This window comes from Athene noctua, chromosome 27 (genome assembly GCF_965140245.1).
Source record: "Athene noctua chromosome 27, bAthNoc1.hap1.1, whole genome shotgun sequence".
In the NCBI taxonomy this organism is placed as follows: Eukaryota; Metazoa; Chordata; class Aves; order Strigiformes; family Strigidae; genus Athene; species Athene noctua.
This window is the reverse complement of record NC_134063.1, coordinates 7,430,075-7,449,416: the sequence shown is the minus strand read 5'-3', so window position 1 is coordinate 7,449,416 and position 19,342 is coordinate 7,430,075. Positions and strand designations below refer to the sequence as shown.

Sequence of the window (19,342 nt, the reverse complement as noted above, 5' to 3'; positions counted from 1 at the left end):
ACGATCCTGCCGCGCGCTGACAGCTCTGGGGGTTGTTCCTGGTCACGATGCTGATGAAAAACATACCCTGAAGTACGAAGACTGGAAGCCCAAGCAAATTTATTTCTGCTCTTGTAACTACAGATGACACTTACGTATAAGAAAGCACGAAGTGCGAACATCAAAGGTTTCTCTTGGAAGTGCCTGTCCTAGATATCACAGCGAACACAGGCACAGCGCATCCTTCGGGGTCAGCTGGCGAGACGGAGGGAGCCCAGCTCCCCCAGCCCAGCCTTGTCTGAAAAGCTTTCAGCGGAGGGAAGCTGCTAAAGCTGCACCTTTGGCACGTGGAGCACATCAGGGTGGGCTTTGGCTTGCCAGGGTGGCGTTTCAGTTCCTTCAGTCAGCACCAGCTTTAACTGGGAACGGTGAGGCGCCAGCCCAGGGCCAGAGGGAGCGGGTGGGACCGCAGGGGACGCTAAAACCCCCCGGTATGGGTGGGAGGCCCCTGCAAGTCCAGGGCTCGTGGAGGTTTGCGGGCTGCTCCCTCCCCGGGGCCGGCGGCTGGGGGCCGGCAGCGTCTCTCCAGGAGCTGTTTGCTGTGGGCTGCCCCGGCGCGACGCCCTTCTGCTCTTGCTCTGCTTGCCTTGAACGGGGCTGTTCGGCCGTCAGCCTCCTGTTAAAGTGGAGCACTGCCCAGATTTTATGGGCAAAACCAGAATAAAGCTTATGTTGGAGCACAGGATAAAACTTTACATTGGCAGAAGTAACGCAGCCTGTGCTGAATGACACCAGAGCGTTGGCACGGGGCGTTCCTACGGCCAGTTCCAAGTCTGGCACAAAGGTAGGTCACTCCTTGAGCATAGTTCTGCTGCTGTGGTTTACCAATGGGCTAAAATTCCTGCCCAGAGAAAACTGACTCCCCGTGTGGTGTTAACTGGAAAGGGAAGCGTTTATAGTCCCAGTGACCGGGAGCATCTTCATAGTCTGACCTTGGACTAATGAATTCAAGACCATACAAGACCTTCTGTCAGACAGCGTGCATGGGTAGTCTTAGGTGAAGCAGCTGGGACTAACGTGGTTTGAAGTGTCTTTAAAATCCATGTGATTTAGAAAACGTTCATTTCATTCTGTTGTAAGGAAATAGGCTTTTTAAACGTAACTTTTTTCCTTTTCTCTTCCTGCAGGGAAATTCAGCTCCTGCGACGATTACGGCACAAAAACGTGATCCAGTTGGTAGATGTATTATACAATGAAGAGAAGCAGAAAATATATCCTTTTTTCACACAGTTGTTAATAAGGTTTGAATTCCCATTGTTCTCTGCTATAGTGCTGAATCATTAGAGTTCTGCTTTTGAAAGGCCCTTTTGAATGTTTCTTAAGCTTAAAATTGCTTTCACTGCTATGTCTGGAGTACTTTCCACACAGGTACGTTTTCTTAAGTTTCCCAGTTAGGAAACGAAATGTTGTCCCCAGGTTACAGATGCAGGGCCGGGGTAGGGGACCCAAACTGACCCTCAAATACTGCATCTTATTGTGTGACCTTCAGCAACCTGGAGATGAAAAGAGCTGTGGGTCTGTCATTTCTAACCTCCTGTCCAAGCTGTGGTACATTAGTGCTTTTTCCCTCCAAAGATGGGCCTTTTATTGTCTGTGTTATGTGAAATCAATTTTTGTAATGCTTTTTCCTTTAAGTTCTTGGCAGTAGTTTAGGGTTTTTTCTTTTCCTCAAAAGAAGAAGAAAAAAAAATCCACTCCCTTGCTGGCCCCCTGATGCCTGCAGCTCTCCCCTGCCCCTTGGAGGGTCTGTGCTGCAGCGCTGCCTTTCCTGGGGGCAGCTTTGCTGCCGATTGTCCCCGACGCGATGAGATGAACTCTTGGGCCTGGCCAAGCCTCCGCTGTTCATGAGCAAGCCCCTTGTGACAGCTTCGAAGTGACCTAAAGCTTGTAACGGTCCGAGAGGTTGGAAGGGTATTGTTGCTGTGAGATCTACAGCCCAGCTTTTCGAGGCTGAACTGTCCAGTCCTCGACTCAAAGCTGTGGCTTGTGATCTCGGCGCATCCTTCGGACTTGACCGTGTTCGTCCCGCGCCGTGTCCCCCGGGTCCGCACGGACACGAACCGGCGCCGTGACCTGCCTCCGCTTGCCCGTGAGCAGCTGGTTTCTGAGTCTGCCACACTTTGGCTTGAACCAGACTGTAAGCTTATGGAGCTGATCTCTTCAAGTACCGTGTTATAAATGGTTGCTTTTCTTTTTGACAGTGTTTTCTAAATACTGTCTTCCAATTACAGCACTTCAGAAAACAGGTAATTTAATTGTGCGCTTTAATTAGATCAAATACTCTGCCACCAAGTCATTAGTATGAAAAAAGCATGACAACTTTTGCTTCTGTTTTGTAGCCTTAACAGACCGAAGGGACTGCAATTCAATTACCGCCTATAGATACCTTTTAATTAATAAGAAGCTGGGCTGCTAAAGGAGAAGCTTGGGGAAAAAGAGCCCGAGAGAGACCTCATGTGTTGGTAACAGGTGATGACAACCCAAAATGGTCATTCAGAGATGTGACCTCTCGAAGCCAGGAAGGGTGTTCCTTGCTTTGTGGTAGTGTTTGAAAAAGAACAAATTGTTTTTCAGGACTTTCCCCTTGCAAGTTTAGGTTGAATTTTCTGGTTTTAGCTTGATCTGCTTCTACGCTCGTAGAAGGTTTGTTTCTGTAAGTGCTTACTCTGTGCACGTGCGTGGCAATAACTGGAGGGGTTTTGTGAACTCCCTGGGAGTGGGAGTTGTGTGTCCCCCCCAGTCACGTTCTCACTCACCCTTTCTCCAGCTTCTCCCTGGCACCCCCGGTGCCTGTGCAGCGTGTCCGAGGATGCGGCAGCACAGACGCTGGTGCAGCCGCCTGGCAGATGGCTTTGGGGACAGATCCAGCTGAGAAGTAACTTTGCCTTTTAGGCTGGCTTCTGCGGGGGCCGGTTCCCTGCCTCCTTCCACTGTGTGGTCGTGCAAATGCCTGTGTTGGTGCCTGGCAGGAAACAAGGCACGGTGAAAGTTGGGGTGTAGGGGAGGGATGTCAACTTCCCCTTTGCTAATAAAATCCTTGTTTCCAGAATGACGCTGTCATTCAGCTGAGCTGGTGGAAGGAGGAAGGATTCTATTGTCACCTGCGTTTTGTTGCTGATAAAGCGAGCTGCAGGCTTCGGCCGTGTTCATCCTTGGGCAGATCGGGTTTTACAGCCTGTGTGCAGCGTCAAAGCATTCAGTGGTTTTCTTTGGTAAAGGGAAAGCTGTGATGACTGGATTAAAAATATCAACTACGTTTAGTATTTAATGGGCTGCTTTGATGACCTGCTGTGGCTGGGAATGCAGAGCTGGTGATGAATGGAGAACTAATCCAGGCAGAAAATAAACCCAGGTCAATAAGCAGCATCCCAGCTGGCACCCTCCGACAGCTTCTGTTACCAGTAAGTGTGGTTGTGTGTGGGAGCAGAACCCTGTTGATGAGAAGAATTGGGAGCTCAGTCTTCTTGGGGCACCTGTAATAGATCTGCTCCTGCCTGGAAGTTCGTGCTCTAATCCGGCGGGTCGGCCGGGGCCGGGTCTGTTACAGCAGAAGGGGTGAAGCCAGCCTGGCAGCTAATGACAGCAGTCAGGCTGTCCTTTGTAGACGAGAGCGAGAGCTTTGCTTCCCGGGAGCTGCTCTCTCTAATCTACTGTTAGTATTATTCTCTGGAAGGTGGGAGAGCTGATGTCGTCCACAGATTTCTCCCAGAGTAAGAAAGGGTAGGAATGAATTTTGGGAGCTCTTTCTGCTATGCTTGCTTCTACTGATGTACTGGGTGGCATTATGCCCATCCTAAAAATCTTACAGTACTCCAGGGTCCCTCTGAAGAGCAGCTCCCGTGGGGAATGTAGCACAGATTTAATGAGTTTGCACCGTGGTTTGAGCTCCTGGATAGAATGTGCTGCAAAAGGACAACACAGTCTTCAGCACAGATCCTGTGTAAAGCTCATCTCATCTCGTTAGTCTCTCCTGCCTCGAGAGCTAAGATGGCATCGTGGGGCCTAAGCAACTTATTTTAGGCCTAGGTTAAGAAGGCATCTGCCAGGAATAGTTAGTGACCAAGGAAATGCTTTGTGCTCTGGAGAACACGGGCTGCCTGAGTTGCTTTTCTCTGCTTTTTTCTCGAAGGTGCACTCCCCTGGCGAAGCCACCAGATGTCTCAGGGTCTGTTCTCGCAAGCCCCTCGCAGCACAGCCTGCCTTGAAAAGCCCAGGGAGAGCAAGAAAACAGGCAATTACTGCTTTAGGCAGTTGTGTAGTTTTCATTGTTTGTTGGCCCCAATTTTAAAGCTTAAGGAGACGAAAACTAGAATATGCTGCGAGGGAACAAATGCTGAAAAGTGCCACCAGTTCTTGGCATTCGGTTGTAACTTTTTTTACCCGTGTAGTTTCAAAAAAGCTTCCCAGCTCCCCAGGGATCCTTTCTCCTGCTACTGAAATACTCCGATGGGGATGGGGGTAAGCAGCAGCTGTTGAATCGTTCGTAGAGCCAAATCCCTTTGAAACAGGAAATGAAGAATAACGAACTTTGGGAAGGTGAGGGGACAATCTGCTACAGCCTGCAGCTCTCCTGCCAGGGCCCTCCTAACCTGCTGTAGCCACTTCAGAGCATGATCCCATTTCTGTCATTCTTCTGAGATGTCCAGCTTAATTTCTGTGGAGTTCACATCCCGTTCCAGGCCTGATCGCGGAGCTGCAGCTGGTCATTAAGCGGAAGAATTCTCTGGTGGGTGTTTTTGCACAGTGCTGTCAGGGTTGGAGGGAGGTCGCTGCCTCGGGAGGTGCAGCCCAGCCCGGGCCCTGCCCCGCGGGGTGAGCCAGGGAACGGGCTCTGCTCCTCTCCCAGCGGCTGCCTGGGAAGTGTTTAACCTTGGAGCTTCCTTAACTCTGCCTTCACGTATATGGTGATGGAGTACTGTGTGTGTGGGATGCAGGAAATGCTGGACAGTGTCCCAGAAAAGAGGTTTCCAGTTTTTCAGGCTCACGGGTAAGTACAGCTTTGTTCCCTGGGCTGCATTAGCCTCTCGCCACGGTGCTCTCTTGGATTCGAGAGCACGTTCTCCTCCGATTACACCGCTGGCTGCACTTTAAAGTAAAGCTGGTGTTGTGTGACAACTGCAGAAAAAATCAAAACTAATGAAGTGGCATCAGGGATAACCCTTAGACTCTGGGAAAAAAAAAAAAAATCTTTACTGAATTTTCTGTTATTTTTGTTTTACTTCATGAGGTGCCTGATGACCCGTCCGGCCCTTTTCCTCCAGCCCTGCCATTCGGTGAAGATGGGAGCAGTGGGGGGATCCCTGAGGACTTGCCCTGCCTAAACAGAGGCAAAGCCACAAATTCAGTGTCAGGAAAGAGATCAAAGGTCTTTGGATGGATTAAGAGTTGGCAATATCCAGTGTGATCTGGTAACTTGTTTAGTTAGTAGGCAGAATAAGCTGAAGCTCCTTTCACTCTGCAAGTACAGGAACCTTAGAATTCTGGAAATAGGTGTGAGATTGCCGTGCATAGCGGATCCATGCAGAGCAGCAAATCCCTGTAACTAGGTACTTTCATGGCCGTATTTTCATTTTGTTTAAGGTGGTCTCTGAGATTACAGCTAGCCTAAGTGAAATACACATTAAGTCAAGCATTATTTCTGGATACTATGAGATAAAAAGCCTGTGTGCAGAGTTGTTGTCAGGCTGTCAGTGCACGGCACTCGTTACGGTAGCGACCTGCCCGCAGCCTCTGACCACAGCTGCAGCAAAACGCTCCTTTCGACTGGCTAAAGGAAACTTTTTTTTCCACCCTGTGTTAGAGCAAGCTGTGCCCCTGGAAGCATCTGTTGCTAGCTTAACTCAGTGGTGCTCGGCGCTTCGGGGGGGTTACCTGGTTACCGAGCTCTGCGGGCACCTGCCCGCTCTCAGAACGTCGAGGGCCGTGTCCTACACACCACGGCCTCAAGTTCCTCAGCAAATGCAAATCTACTGACTCGTTTCCAGTAACAGCACCCTTTGCTTTATGTATTATCAGTAGTTCACATAGTGTTAGTCTCTGGAAGTCCTTGACTTTTTTTCCTCTATTTCTGCAGGTACTTTTGTCAGCTTATAGATGGCTTAGAATACTTGCACAGCCAAGGGATTGTCCACAAGGATATAAAACCGGGGAACCTCCTGCTAACAACCAATGGGACGCTAAAAATATCTGACTTAGGCGTAGCAGAGGTATGTGAGAAGCACAGAGGAGTCAAGGCCGTGGGAAGCGTGACATTCTAGATTTAGGTCACCTTTGTGGTGTCAGCAGATTTGTTGTGCAGTTGGGCTTTTGTTCTGTTAAACTTGCGGAGTGCTCTGGAGTGACTGAATATTTATTGCAACTGGCAAAACGCTTTTGTTGATAACGGCACAAAACTTCCAGCCAGGAAGCGTGTGGAGGGAGGCGTCGATCTCAGACAAACCCAGAAGTGTGGGGAGAAGGCGCCAAGCCGCCTGACCTTGTCCCCCTGGTTGTGGAGCCTCTGGGCTGGGTAGGAGAGGGGTAGGCGCTGTCCCTGGCTTGGGGTTGCTGTGGTGGCCCGTTCTCGTGACGGGTGAGTCGATGTTCAGTAACAAGAGTTTGCTCCTTTCATTTCCCAGGTGAAACTTTCCTAAGTGTTACAGTTCGTTTGCCGTGGAGCTTGACACTAATCAGTCTCTCCCTCTGCAGGCGTTGCATCCCTTTGCCGAGGATGACACGTGCAGAACGAGCCAAGGGTCGCCAGCATTCCAACCACCAGAAATTGCCAATGGCCTTGACACCTTTTCAGGCTTTAAAGTAGACATCTGGTCCGCAGGGGTCACACTGTAAGTCCCGTGCAGCATCCAGGGATTGCAATAAAAACTTAGAAGCCCCCAGATAGCTGAGGCCTGGGCTGTCTGCTGTCAGTGCCGCTCTTCTGCCCATTGCCGGGGGAGCAGGGAGGGGGGCGGGGTGTTGGTCCCTTCTTGGGGTGGCTTCATGTTCCCTGAAGTACTCGTGATTCTGAAGAAAGTTGTCTTTACTCTCAGTGAGTGACTCTGCCAGCCATTCCTCAGCATCCGAGACGCACAGCTACTGTAATAATAGAAACCACAAATATCTCTAGTATTTATTTTTAAGTTTCTTCCATCCCAGCCTGTCAGGGAGATGTCTTGGTGGCTTTGACTCATGTGAATGAAGAGGCTGTGATAAAGGAGGGATACGTTTAAAGAGGCATTCCAAGTACTGTCGAATATTCATCTTCTAGTTTCCTCTTGCCTTCTTTTGGTTTCCGTAGTCACATAAGAACGCAACACCTGTTCTGTGCTTTTTCTCACACAGCTTCTCCTTCTGCCTTTACAGATACAACATTACAACGGGTCTATACCCTTTTGAAGGGGATAATATCTATAAATTATTTGAAAACATTGGAAAAGGTGACTACACAATTCCAGAGGATTGTGGTCCTCCGCTCTCGGACTTATTGAGAGGTGAGTCTCCCAACTGACTCTACAAGGGTAAACTTCAGAGCTACAACAAACTCCACTTGCGTAGTGCCGGGGAGAGCTTCACACCAAGGGTGCTGTGAGGGTTCAGGACCCCGTTGGAAAGGGAAGTTATGCTCGTGAACCTCGTAAGACCCTGAAAGATCTTTAACACTGGTATTTTCCTGAGATACCTGCATGGGTTGCAGTCACTGCTCCTCCATGAAGAGTTGGTTCTTGCATTATGTTTCTTGTGCTCTGAGAAGCTTTTAAGTCTAAAGACAAAGTCCACAAGAGGTTTGAACTGGCGTCGTAGCTCTGGTGCAGGTTTTGCAGGTGAGAACACTCGAGTAAATTCCTTGCCCCAGCTTTCTGTAATGTGAAATACTGAGTACTCGGGTTCTGCTGTCCCTCCTCATCAGCCTCTGCTCTGAATTGATGTGCTGCGGTCCCAGGGGTCCCCCTTCCCCCCACATTTAGAGCTGCAGGGATATTGGAGCAAAGTGACTGGTGCCCGCTTCCCAGCAGGGCTGTGGGAGAAACGGGAGCGGCACTTCCCGGGGCAGAGGAGAGGGTTGTGGCCTTTGTTAGTTTGGTTTTTTGCTCCTGTCACTGCAGTAGTTTGAGGTCTGGTGTTGGACGGTCTCTGCCTCTGGAGCTGGACAGTTGGGCAGCAGTTCTGCCGTGCCAGCAGCCAGCTCGGTGGGCGATGCCCGTTTGGGAGCCGGCGGGCAGCGATCCAGCCCGCGGGACGCCCTGGCCAGGGTTCTGGTGGTGACACAGCCCGGGGCAGCGGCACCCCCCGGCCCTCAGCGCCGGCTCGCCCTCTCCTCCTTTGTCTTCAGCTGTTTGTGAAAGACCAGACCTCAAATACGAGATGAGGCTGTCGTGTTTCAAGTTCATTTTTCTGGTTCTTGTGCTACACGGGTGAGGGGGTCAGGGTGGGCCAAGGGCTGTGGCGACCGTGAGCTGGCGGAGGCAGCTTCCCCTCCTCGGCTCAGCGGCGGCCTCAGATCTGCTCGTGGCCCGGGGGGGCCGCGGTGCCGGGGCACTCTGTGGCCAGCCGGGTTAACGCCTTCGAAGCATTTTACAGCTGCGCTTCGTGCTACGAACGGCCGCAGTTGTGCCTCTGCAGGACAGGCTGCGCTGCCGCGGGCTCCCGGGGCGGCTGCGCGGAGCTGAGCTCCGGCCTGGACCCTTCCGTGCCCCGCGGGGCCGCTGTGGCTAGTGCCGGGTGGCGGCAGGTGGTGCTGTGTGGCCGAGCTCTGGTGCCCCGCCGCCGAGGAGGTGCCAGACCCCCTGCGATCCTCCTCCTCCTCGGAGACGGTTCTAGCTTCTCTGGCCCCACGCCGATTATGAAATAAGTTATTTCCCTGTTTCCAAAAGCATTAACTGGCTCTAAGAGCTCTCGGGAAGCGTCCCACAGGGCAGAGCCCCGCTGGCGCTCGGCGCGGCCGCGCTGCGGAGGCTGATGCCCCCGCTCAGGGCCCGGCGCTCCCGGCCGCTGCGTGTGCCGTGTCCTACCCGTGTGCCCCGGGAACGATGTCCTGAGCTACGTGCGGCACTTGATTTGTGAACTCTCGCTCAAAAAACAGCCTTTTTTTTATGAGCCTGGGAATTGCCCAAGTGGAGTAAATCCAGTGGTCCGTCTAGGCTGGCAGCCAGTCTTCTAAAGCATCCAGCAGAAATCATTTGAGGTTTGTGATAAGCCTCTCAGCTGCACTTAGTGTTGTCCCCCAGGGAAAATGAGCGTGGCAGTTGTTTCTCTTGTCCCAAGAATATTGATAGCTTAAAATCTTATGCTTCGTTAGCGGAATAGCTCCCCTTTTAGTTCTCTTTCCATCCCCCGCGTGAGACCTGGCGTCAGAATTTCCTGCTCTTCCTTCTGCCTGGCACTGGGTGCCCTGTGTCCATCCCTGGCAGCCCAGCTCCAGCCCAGCTGCTGTCCCTCTGCCCCCCGGCTGGCTTTGGCCACGCCAGAGGCACAGGCCGAGCACCTTCAGCGGAGGAGCGTGTCCGGGAGGGGACGTCTGTGTCCGTCAGCCTGACCCGTTCCTCCAGGGCGGTGGAAGCCGAAGGTTTCCTCGTGCTGTGCCTGCGTCCCGCCTGAGAACGCTCTCCCACCCCTCGTCTTGCCATATGCACCAGTTATGCAACAAAAGCTGGCCGGGTTCCTGTTATCCTTGTTTGGTTTGACACACTTCACTTTTTGCAGCGGTCAGAGCACCCAGTGGACCCGAGGTGACTGACTCGGGGAGCGGGGTGGCCCCGGCTCCCTCCCCTCGGCGGAGGCCGAGCATCTCCCCAGCGCAGCGGGCAGCGAGGCAGCTGCCGAAGGGGAGGGCTGAGCCTTGCAGTGGTGATACTACGTAGCTATGGTGACAAAACCCGAATGCTTTATTTAGTTCATGCTTTTCCTCCAGAACATCTGCATTTCCTGGTAGGTGCCTGCTCCTTCTGCAGCAGGTTGAAGCTGAATCAAAAGCCTGCAGATCAGATATTGTCAATGGCTGGCTGAGGCTTTTGTGTGAGCAGCACAGACACCCACAGCTCAGCTCTATCTCACTAGAGACTTTGTTTCGCCTTTGCATTGCTTTTAAAAGACTCTTCAAGCACTCTGCAGTGCTGCAAGCGTTTGTTCTGCTTTTATTGTAAGGGAGAATTCAGCGCTGCAAAGCGCTTATTTCCTCTCTGGCTGTAAGTGCTGTGCTGACCACAGCACTGCTCTGGCTGTGAAGCAAACACTAGAATGCACTTCTTAATGTTTTTCTGTTCTTCTGTTGACTACTTTTGTAGTGTTTTTTTACTTTTTCTCCCTCTTGAGCTTGTCTTTGTTTCTTTGTTCCTCTTTCCAGGAGAAGCAGAGTTTAGAGAACTTAAAGCTTCAGTGGTATTTGGCCTGTAAAGAGACTTACATGACAGTGTGTATTTCACCAGATTAGTTGGGATGCTGCTCCTCTTTTTGTCTCCTTAATCAGGGATGAAGCTTGATTTATACTCCTCACTGATGGAAAAGAGAAGGGCTAGTACTGTTCTGTGTGTGCAGTCAGTAAAGATGTGTCAGAGTGGAAGCATTTATAAATAGCCTTAAGGTTCTTCTGTCACCGTCTGCACATGACTTATCAACTTGTATGCAGTTAACTTCTGGACAAGAAAAATGCACGAGGTCAGCTTTTCTTCCTGCTTTTCTAATATACTTTTACTGAGAGAGAAAGCTCTGAGACTGCCATCTCTGCATGAAGTGCCGGGATTGACTTCCAGGCTCTGTGACCAGGGACAAGGTGGTTTCTCATTTCTGTGTAACTGCTGTGACCCCTCATTACGGGGTGGAGAGAGGCCGTGTGTTCTGGTGGCGGTGGGCTGCTCTGGTTCTGTCATAGCAGGGTGTCCCCCAGCCGACAGGCAGAGGCAGGCTGGTGTCTGTAGCCCAGCCTGTGGCAAGTCTGCTGCATGTGTTTGATCAAAGACTCGGGGTTTGCCTGCAGAGGGAGTTTCTGGTCGGAACGCCTGGCAGTGCTTGTGGAGGATGAAGGAGGGAGGAAAAAGTCCTGTCTCATTTTACAAATTGGACTTACACCGCTTTTGTATTGCTTGTTTTAAATGTCGATCCGAGTTGGAGGCTCCGAAGTGAAATCCAGGTTGAGTTCATTAACTCCTGCTGTTAGGTTCCTTCCTCTCCTCAAAGGACAGACCAAAGATCGGGCTCTGCTACAGACGAGATGTTCCACCCCGCGAGATAATGCCGTGCTTGTTCAGGGTTACTGAAGTGTGTGGGCTGGAGTCTGTAGCGAGCTCGAGGTCCCCAGTTTCCGCATCGCCACTCGACACCATTCGAAGGGGTTTGGGGCCGCGGGCGGGAGCGGGCCCGTCGCCCCCTGCCAGCGCGGCTCAGCCCCCGCCCAGCCCCGCTGCGGGAGATCTTCACCCTAAATGGGAGCGGGAGCGTGTGCGGGCCGCGGGCAGGCGCTCGGAGGTGCCTGGACTGGGGAATAGCACGTGAGGTTTTGTCTCGACGAAGCTCTCTTCGGCGCAGGACTTCAGCCACGGAGCTGCCACGAGTGACTCACAGAGCTGAAGGCATGAATGGACATTTTCAGTGATCGGACTTTACATTTTCTTTCAAACATTGCCCAAAATAGAGTCTTTTTTCCTTAAAGTAAATATTCTTTTTGGTCAATTATCCCCTTTATGCCTTTTTAGTTGCTTGAGAACAGTCCAGCTCTCTGCACCATAGCTATCTGTAACTGGTGCTGTGAGGCCTCTGCTAATAATTTGCCTTAGAACTTTTATCCTCTGCTCGTGCTGGTTTCATCTGGTAAATGCCTCGGATTTGTTAGCCCTGTCGTTCCTCAGACGGTATTTGAATTGCTGCACGTTTATTTTTCCCTCTGGTCGAAGCGAGCTGCTTGTGAGGGTGCTCCAGCTCCTCCTGCTGCAGGAGCCTTGGGTCAGTCCCACTGTACTTCGGATTTCTGGGAAGAGTTTCTAGTTGTATCTGCTTGGATGTGCAGAAGTTTATCCTGAACTTGATAACAGGCTGGATTCCAAAGCCACCTTGAAATTTATCTTTAAATAAATAACTTGGGGTGGGGGTGGTGTCCTGACTTACCTGTTTCTGATAACATTATCAAGATAACCTAGCCAGTGTTGCTCTGGTATCCCCTAGACAGCACGTAAGATCTTTTTGCAGTCCTGTTTAAAAAAAAAAAAAAAAAAAAAAAAGCCAGCACATTTGAGCGGCTCAACTGTGAAGCTACCGTCTAATAATCTTATTAATAGGTTATTTAATTAGGTTTGGGATTTTTTTTTTTTCTCTGAACCACCTTGCCATTTTGTTTTCCAATTATTATTTCTTTTCTTGTAAGGTGAGGAGAAATTCCATCTGAATGTGAGAAAACTCCTTTACTGCAAGGGTGGTTGAGCACAGGAACAGGTTGCACAGGGGGGTTGCAGAGTTTCCATCCTCAGAGACATCTGAAACCCAACTGGCCACAGTCGTGGGCAAGCTGGCCCTGCTTTGAGGGAGGGGTTTGCCCTGGGTGATCCCCGAGGTCCCTTCCAACCCCAGCTGTTCTGTTGTTCTGAGAAGGCTGCAGGGACTGCCAGGGATGCGTACTGGAGTACAGAAGAAAAGAGGAGCACACTGCAAGGACCCTGATAAAGGCCGTGTTAAAATGATTAATTATTTTTTTAACTGTAAGGGGGTTTGTGTTGTAGTACTCACTGAGGAAAGGGCACTCTCCAGCACCAGTTCACTGGCAGTGGCTAAGGTGGGGAAACAGCTTGGAGTCAGCCCTGCCAAAGCGCCTGAACGCTGTGTTAGGAGTGCTGCGGCACTCTGCGGGGGGGCAGGATTCGGGATGGGATCCCTTCTCTGCTGAAGATGGTTCAGCCATTTCTCTCCCCCTCGCTGTGAGACCTCTCGCTGGGGTTCTGCGGGGTTCTGCTCGGCTCCCGGCGCCGCCGCTGGCGTTCATCACCTCCTGCCACCCAGGGCTTTGTCTGTAGCTGCCCCCTGGGCTGCCGGCGCCTTGCTTGCCGGGCTCCAGCCTGCTCGGGGCAGAAGGGAGCAGGGACAAGGAGCTGCCCGCGGTTCCGAGCTCTGGAGCACGGAGCGATCTTTCTCTGGTCTCGGCCGGGCAAGGGGCGTTTCCGTCGGGCCCCGGCGGCTCTGCTGAGTTCACGAGGCAGGTGCCTGCTGCGCGTCACCTCCTCCAGCCTGGAGAGGTGTCCCCGTGTCTCACCTACCTCACAGTGGCGCCGCGGGGACCAGCGGTGACCCCGTCTGCCCCGGAGCCATTAGTGCTGTCATCAGCACTGACAAACCTCCACAAATTGCCATGGCAGACTGGATTTTGGCTTCTGGGGGGAAATAACTTCAGTCCCCCCACAGTATACCTTTTCCTTGCCCATATTCATTACTGTTAGTAGTGGGATACAAACTGAACTAACAAGGAAGATGTTCTGGAGCAGCTTCTGTTATCACATGTGCTGCTGGGGATTTCTCTCTTCCGTTACCTTTGTTCAGCAGCGCTGCAGAAACTCATCCGCAAAGCCCTTGCAACTTCTCACTGGAAGTACAGCCCCTCTTCCCAGCCGCCCTTCCTAAGTGTCCACCCAGGGGTATCTCCCATCCTTGTGTTTTCAGTGTGTCCTTGTACTGCTCCTGCCCAGCACTCTGCACTGTTTGCTCCTTGTCCTGACTTTCTTAACTCCTGTCCGACCGCCTGTTCTGCTTCCCGGCTTTGCTTTTCTTCTGGTTGCTGGAGCCAGGGTCCTCCTGCTCTCTCCTCACCTCTCCCCCAGGCCGTACTCCTCATGCTGCCTGTGCGAGGCTCCACAGTGTTAGTGCTTCAAGAGCAACAAGGAGGTGTCATCCAGGAAAACCAAAACTTGTAATGTACAGCAGTGAGACGTCGTTAACATTCATTAGATGAATATATTCTTGGAACCTCCACTGGAGAATATCTTGGATGCTGCTGGTTGGGGCGTGTTAGGTCCCACTGGCTAGTTTCTGAAGAATATGGCACAATTTCCCTTCTGTTGGATTGTGAAGTTTTTTAAAGACAGTGGAGCAGAGTGGGCATCTCCTGAGTCTGTTTAAGGAATCCACCTCCCTCTCCTAGAGAGAATTCCGATAAGCTGCTTTTCCTCTCCCCGCTCTTCTCACCCCCACCCCAGTTATCTTAGCAGACGATGCTGGAAATCAAACCCCTGGCTAGGACAAAAGGATGGACAGTAGGATTTTTTTTTTTTTTTGTCAGTTCTCCCCAGCTGTACTTCCAGAATAGAATTTCACTAGTTTCTGGGATGGCGAGCAGCTGGATATGTGCTGTGCCGAAGGCTTTGGCTCTTCCGTGGAGAAAGTTCACTGGCTTTATCTGGGAAATGCAAAGTCTTGATGTTCTCCGCCTGGAGACGTGCTCGGACACACGATCCGGGGCTGTAGCAGCCTCTGTCCCCGCTGTGTGAAGGAGGGGAAGGTCGTGTCCACTCTGCAGGTGGGGAAACTGAGGAACAGACTTGATCAGGGAGTCGGCAACGGAGTCGGGGTTCTGTGCTGAACTTCCCGCGGGCGCTGCGCAGCCCCTCCTGGAGGCAAAGGCTCCCCGAGCTGCCGGGAGGACTGGACACCCCAGTCGCTGTTGGGGGAGGGAGGTGGGAGGGAAGGGTTCAGCTTTATGCTTCCTGTCTTCAGCTTGGCTGAGAGCATCTGTGATCACACCTGGACTTTTTTTCCTTCTTTTCAGGGATGCTTGAATACGACCCAGCCAAGAGATTTTCAATACAGCAGATAAGGCAGCACAAGTGAGTGTTCAGCTTCTTCCTATTAGTCATTCTCTTTCTGCTTCTTATGCTAATGTACCTGTGCTATTGCTCTCAACTCATTTTTCCTTTTGACAGCAGACACATGGAAGTCACTAGATATCCTTCCTCCAGCTCTGCTGGAGCCCTGGCAACCTCTACTTGGCTTTTTTTCCTCCTATTAGAGCATCCGGTTAAAGCATTTGAATTGCTAACCGGTAAATAATGAATATGTTGAAAATATGTTTCTAGTGTGACTGGTTCTTGATAATTAAGGGTTCTGGATAATTTATTTTTCCGAGGCCAGCTAGTACTAACGGAGCAGAAGAACAGAGGTTCCTTAAAGCTGGGTTATTGAACTAGGACTGTTTAGTAACGTGTCTTAGTTCTGGTTTTCTGGACAGTCTAGTGACAGAAATATCCCTTGATATTTGCTCCATATGGAATCAGTATGTGGAGAAGCGTTCCAGGACAATAGGAAATTTATTTTTTTTTTCTTTCGCTTTAATGTCATACTCCTCCCTCCCCCATATCCTCCCCCTTTATCCTTGCCATTGTCTGGGGGGGTGGGGGGGGTAAGGCCCCGTTATCTCTGAGGGTTTTTTTTTTTTTAAAGGATCTGTTTGAACATGCTGCCTCTGAGCAGAGATTTCCTGGGCGGATAAAAGTACAAGAACAAAAAGCATCATAAGGATGCTTCATCGCGGAGGCTGCATTAGCTTATCTCCTCTTTGAATAGGAAGTGCTTCTGAGGACGCGCAGAGCTGCCTGCTGGACCGCAGCTGCTCGGCAGAGCTCCTGCCTGCGAGCTTGCCCAGAAAGCTTTTGGGAACCTTGTAAAAACAAGGCTCTGATCCTGGAAGGTGATGGGCCTGCTTTGTGCTGCCTGCAGGCAGGAAGAGCACTGTTTTCTTCTTGTGTCTCTTGGAGAAAAAATAACCAGCCCAGCAGTGGTAGCCATGTGCTGTCAGATGATGATCCCTGGTAGATGTTACAGCACGGGAGGCATCTGCAGGGGCCCCAGAACAAACCCTGCCAGGCTCGAACCGCGCTGGTTCTGCAGAGGAGCGACTGCGGCCTACCCCGGCGAAGATCAAAGGGCCTGGGGAGGCAGGTCTTGCCTGGTCAATTAATTAGGCAGGCAGGCTGGCTCTTTTAATAGTAGCCAAGCACTGTGCGTTGGTTGCTTCACTGGGCCTGGGAGATGATGGGAGCAGGCGTTCGCTTTCCAGGGCCGCCCTTCCCCATGCACGTGGCTCCCAACGAGAGCTGCCCCAGAAGGGGCTGAGCTCTCCCGAGCCGGGCACCGAGACAGCAGCTCCTGCTGTCGCTGCCTGGCCTCCCCGCTGCCGCCCAGGACTCGCTTCAAGCTTTTGAGCTTTGTAGTGAAGCCGTTGTGCGTGTCACAGCTAGGCGTGGGGCGGCGATCCGCTCGCCGCGCAGCCGGGCCCGCGCTGTCGGGGAGCGCCGGAGAGAAGCGCGGCAGGGCCGGGGTCTCTGGGCGCCTGAGCAGGTGCTGAGCCAAGCCCCGAAACCACCCCCTGCCCTGCCCGTGCCGCGGGCCCAGGGCCTGCACTGAACTGCCCCGGCCCGGGGCAGCCTGCCCGCTTCCCCCGCGTCACCTCTCCGTGCTTGAGCTGCCTCCGCGACTCGACAGACTCGATTTTGTACTCCTCCCGTGTGGCAGGGAGTTTTTGCGTCAGCTTTGCCCAGCTGGAAGCAGAGAGGTTTCTCTGGAGACCCTGCTGGTACTGAGAAAGCAGGAGAAACTGGAGCAGGCTGCTGGCGTGGAGGGCAGGCACGAGCCTCCCGCGCCACCGGGCACGGCCTGCCCGTACCTGGGCACGGCTGCTCGGCCGGGCCCGCGGCGCTGCGAGGGGCTCAAGAAAGACTCTACCTGCAAACACGGGAGCGTTCCCAAGGCTTAGGCTCTTATTAGTTTTCTGTGAGCTTAGCCAGTGCTTCTTAACAGGCTTTTCTCCCCTATTAGTAATTGCCTCCTTCCTCCTGCTGTGGCATCCTAATAATTACATCAAGCACAGCAGAGCTCGCAGCCCTGGGCTTTGGATGTGTCTGTCCATCTCCTTTTTGTGAGTAGCATTGTGCTAAAGAATCCAGCGTTTGGTTCTCTCGGCTTTTCTTTAAATAGAAGAGAAGCTTAGCCCTTATGCTTAACCTGACCCTGATCTTTTTTTTTTTATTTTTTTTTTTTTTTAAAATTGAACAAAGCAATCGGAAGGACAGCGGGTAGCCATTCAGATCTTGTCGGAGGGTTTTTGGAAAGCATTTTAGTAAGAAAAGACTTGATTTCTAGAATCCTTAGATTTCTAGTGTGTGGGGGAGTAATAGTCATTAATGATTTTGGGTTTTCTCTACACTCCTCCCACAAAAGCATGTGTTAAGGCACAGGAACTAGACTATAGAAACATCAAGCGACTTACCCGGGCTGCCCTGCTGAGATGGATACTGGCTCAAACCAGAATTACCCGGTGCCTTTCCGTGCTGCTGGAAGTCTCCTTTTATGTCTTTGAGCTGATGTTACTGGTGCCTTGCTCATACAGACAGTCGAGATTATCAAAGTGCCCTGAAAATCAACAGAAATAGCCCCCGTGTCCTGGGCAGCCCCGCGCTGCCGGACCAGGCTGGTGTCGGCGCGGTGGGAGGGGGCCGGGTGACCCCAGGGTGTCACCCCGCGGGTGTCCTGCGGCCGGGGAGCTGAGCACCCAGCTCCCGCCGGGGCGGGATGAACAGCTCCCATCTCCCCTTCCGTGCAGGGACGTTTCTCACTCTTGTAGCGGGATCAAGGCTGAAAGGCTTAATCAGTGTGTCAGGAAGTACTGAGTGTTGCTGCGGGAGGCAGAGGAGGCAGCCAGGCACGTGTTTCTCGCCCAGCGATGGTAATTCGGCCATTCCTCCCTTTCTTCTTGTCAGCTCCTCCAAAGGCTCTTCCCCCCCGCAGCGGCAGCCCTGCAGGAAGAGTCTGCTGAGTTTTATACCTGCCAGCTGCCTTTCTCCTCGCCTCACTTCTGTAGCTGAACTCTTGCATCAAACTCACGTTTCTGGGCTTTGTTTTAATTCAGCAGGACAAAACTAAATTCTCTTTTTCTTTGCCTTCAGAGGCTTTTCAAACCCAGTCAGGCTGTGCAGTGCAGACCTCCAGGTTGTAAACGAAAATGAATTAAAGCTCTCTCAGCCCGTCATCTAAGAGTTTATGAACTGCCAGAAGCTGACCCCTGAATAACAACGAAAGGGCCTTGAAACCTGCTCTTCCCCGAAGGGTCTGGGTAGGAGGATGTTCAATGGAAAACTGACACTTTTAGTTCACCCCGGAATGTTTTGTACTCCTGGGGTGGGGGCGCGGGGCGGTGAAGAAGAGCTGCCGAGAGCCAGGAGGGAGCAGCCTGCTCCCGGCAGAGTGTTCCCCATCTCCTCTCTACCCCGCGCTTTTGCTGAAGGGCTTAATGCTCGTACGCTGCATTTTGTAACTAATTCACTGACCCTGCTGCAGCACTTAAAGTGATGAAGTGGATGCAGAATTCTACCTCTGTCCCTTGTTTCCAAGGCAACCATCTTGCCTCCCTTCTCCAGAAGTGTCACACTTAATTTGTTCAGTCATAGATACGATTGCAAGAATTTATAGCAAGAAAGGGAAGGCACTTCCACCTTCTATTAGCGGAGGTGCAAATTAACCTGCCGGGCTGGTGCCTCCTCGTGAGTGCCACCTCCCCAGGTGCTCCTGCTCACCCCGGGTCCTCCCGCAAGGTCGGGAGGGTCCTGGCGGGGGCTCTGCCTGGCTGTTCAAACCCCGGGTCCCGAGCCCCTTGGGCAGCGGCGTGTGTTCCCTCTGTAGATCCCTTTGCAGGCGCCGAGCGTGCTCCTCGGCCTCTGTGCCTGCCCGGAGGAGCGAGCGGGTTTCCCTTCGCCTCTGCTGCCCCACGTGTACTCGTGGGCTGTCCCCGTCCCTCATCCGCGGTGCCGTGACCTCCCCTCGGCAGGACACGCACGGAGCCCCCCTGCGCTGCTTTCTCGCCGAGGCAGCGGGTCTGCCTGCGTTCCCCGTGGCAGGCACGTGGAAGGAATCTTTGGTTCTTCCACCCACGCTCTGCAAATCGGTTTCGTAACGCACCGGGGCATGTGTGACGTGTTGAGAAGCGCGAGTCTCCACCTCTGCACAGAACACCTCAGCGAGTCTGAACTGTCACCTCCGGCCCCAGCACCAGCTGGGGGGAACGGCCTCACTTTCCTACTTCTCTTTCTTTCTGAACCTGACTTAAGGACTTGGACATCCCTTGGTACTACAGGAGCTGGAGCAGTGATTGCAGGGAGGCCGCTGTGTTATTTATTGCTGGCCTGTTGCCTTCCCCCAGGGCGTACTGTTGTGTGCCTCCTGCGTTCCTCCTCCAGAGGACTGAATTAAACCAGGGCGCTGGTAGTTGCTTCTTGTGGTGGCAGTGACCTTCCCGTAAGCCTGAAGCCCTTACACCTATCGTGGGAGGTGGAGAATCATTCATAACCGATCCTTGCTGGCAGGGTGG

General features: G+C 52.4%; 1 protein-coding gene across 2 annotated transcripts in view; it reads left to right on the top strand.

Moving 5' to 3' along the window:
* Positions 1-19,342, top strand: part of STK11 (serine/threonine kinase 11) — a 41,536-nt gene that overhangs the window by 10,060 nt on the left and 12,134 nt on the right. For both annotated transcript variants that reach the window (XM_074927854.1, XM_074927855.1), the window contains exons 2-7: positions 1,167-1,250; positions 4,937-5,026; positions 6,113-6,245; positions 6,727-6,863; positions 7,381-7,508; positions 14,753-14,810. In XM_074927854.1, the coding sequence (XP_074783955.1) occupies positions 1,167-1,250; positions 4,937-5,026; positions 6,113-6,245; positions 6,727-6,863; positions 7,381-7,508; positions 14,753-14,810 (630 nt within the window). The remainder of the gene's footprint in view (positions 1-1,166; positions 1,251-4,936; positions 5,027-6,112; positions 6,246-6,726; positions 6,864-7,380; positions 7,509-14,752; positions 14,811-19,342) is intronic.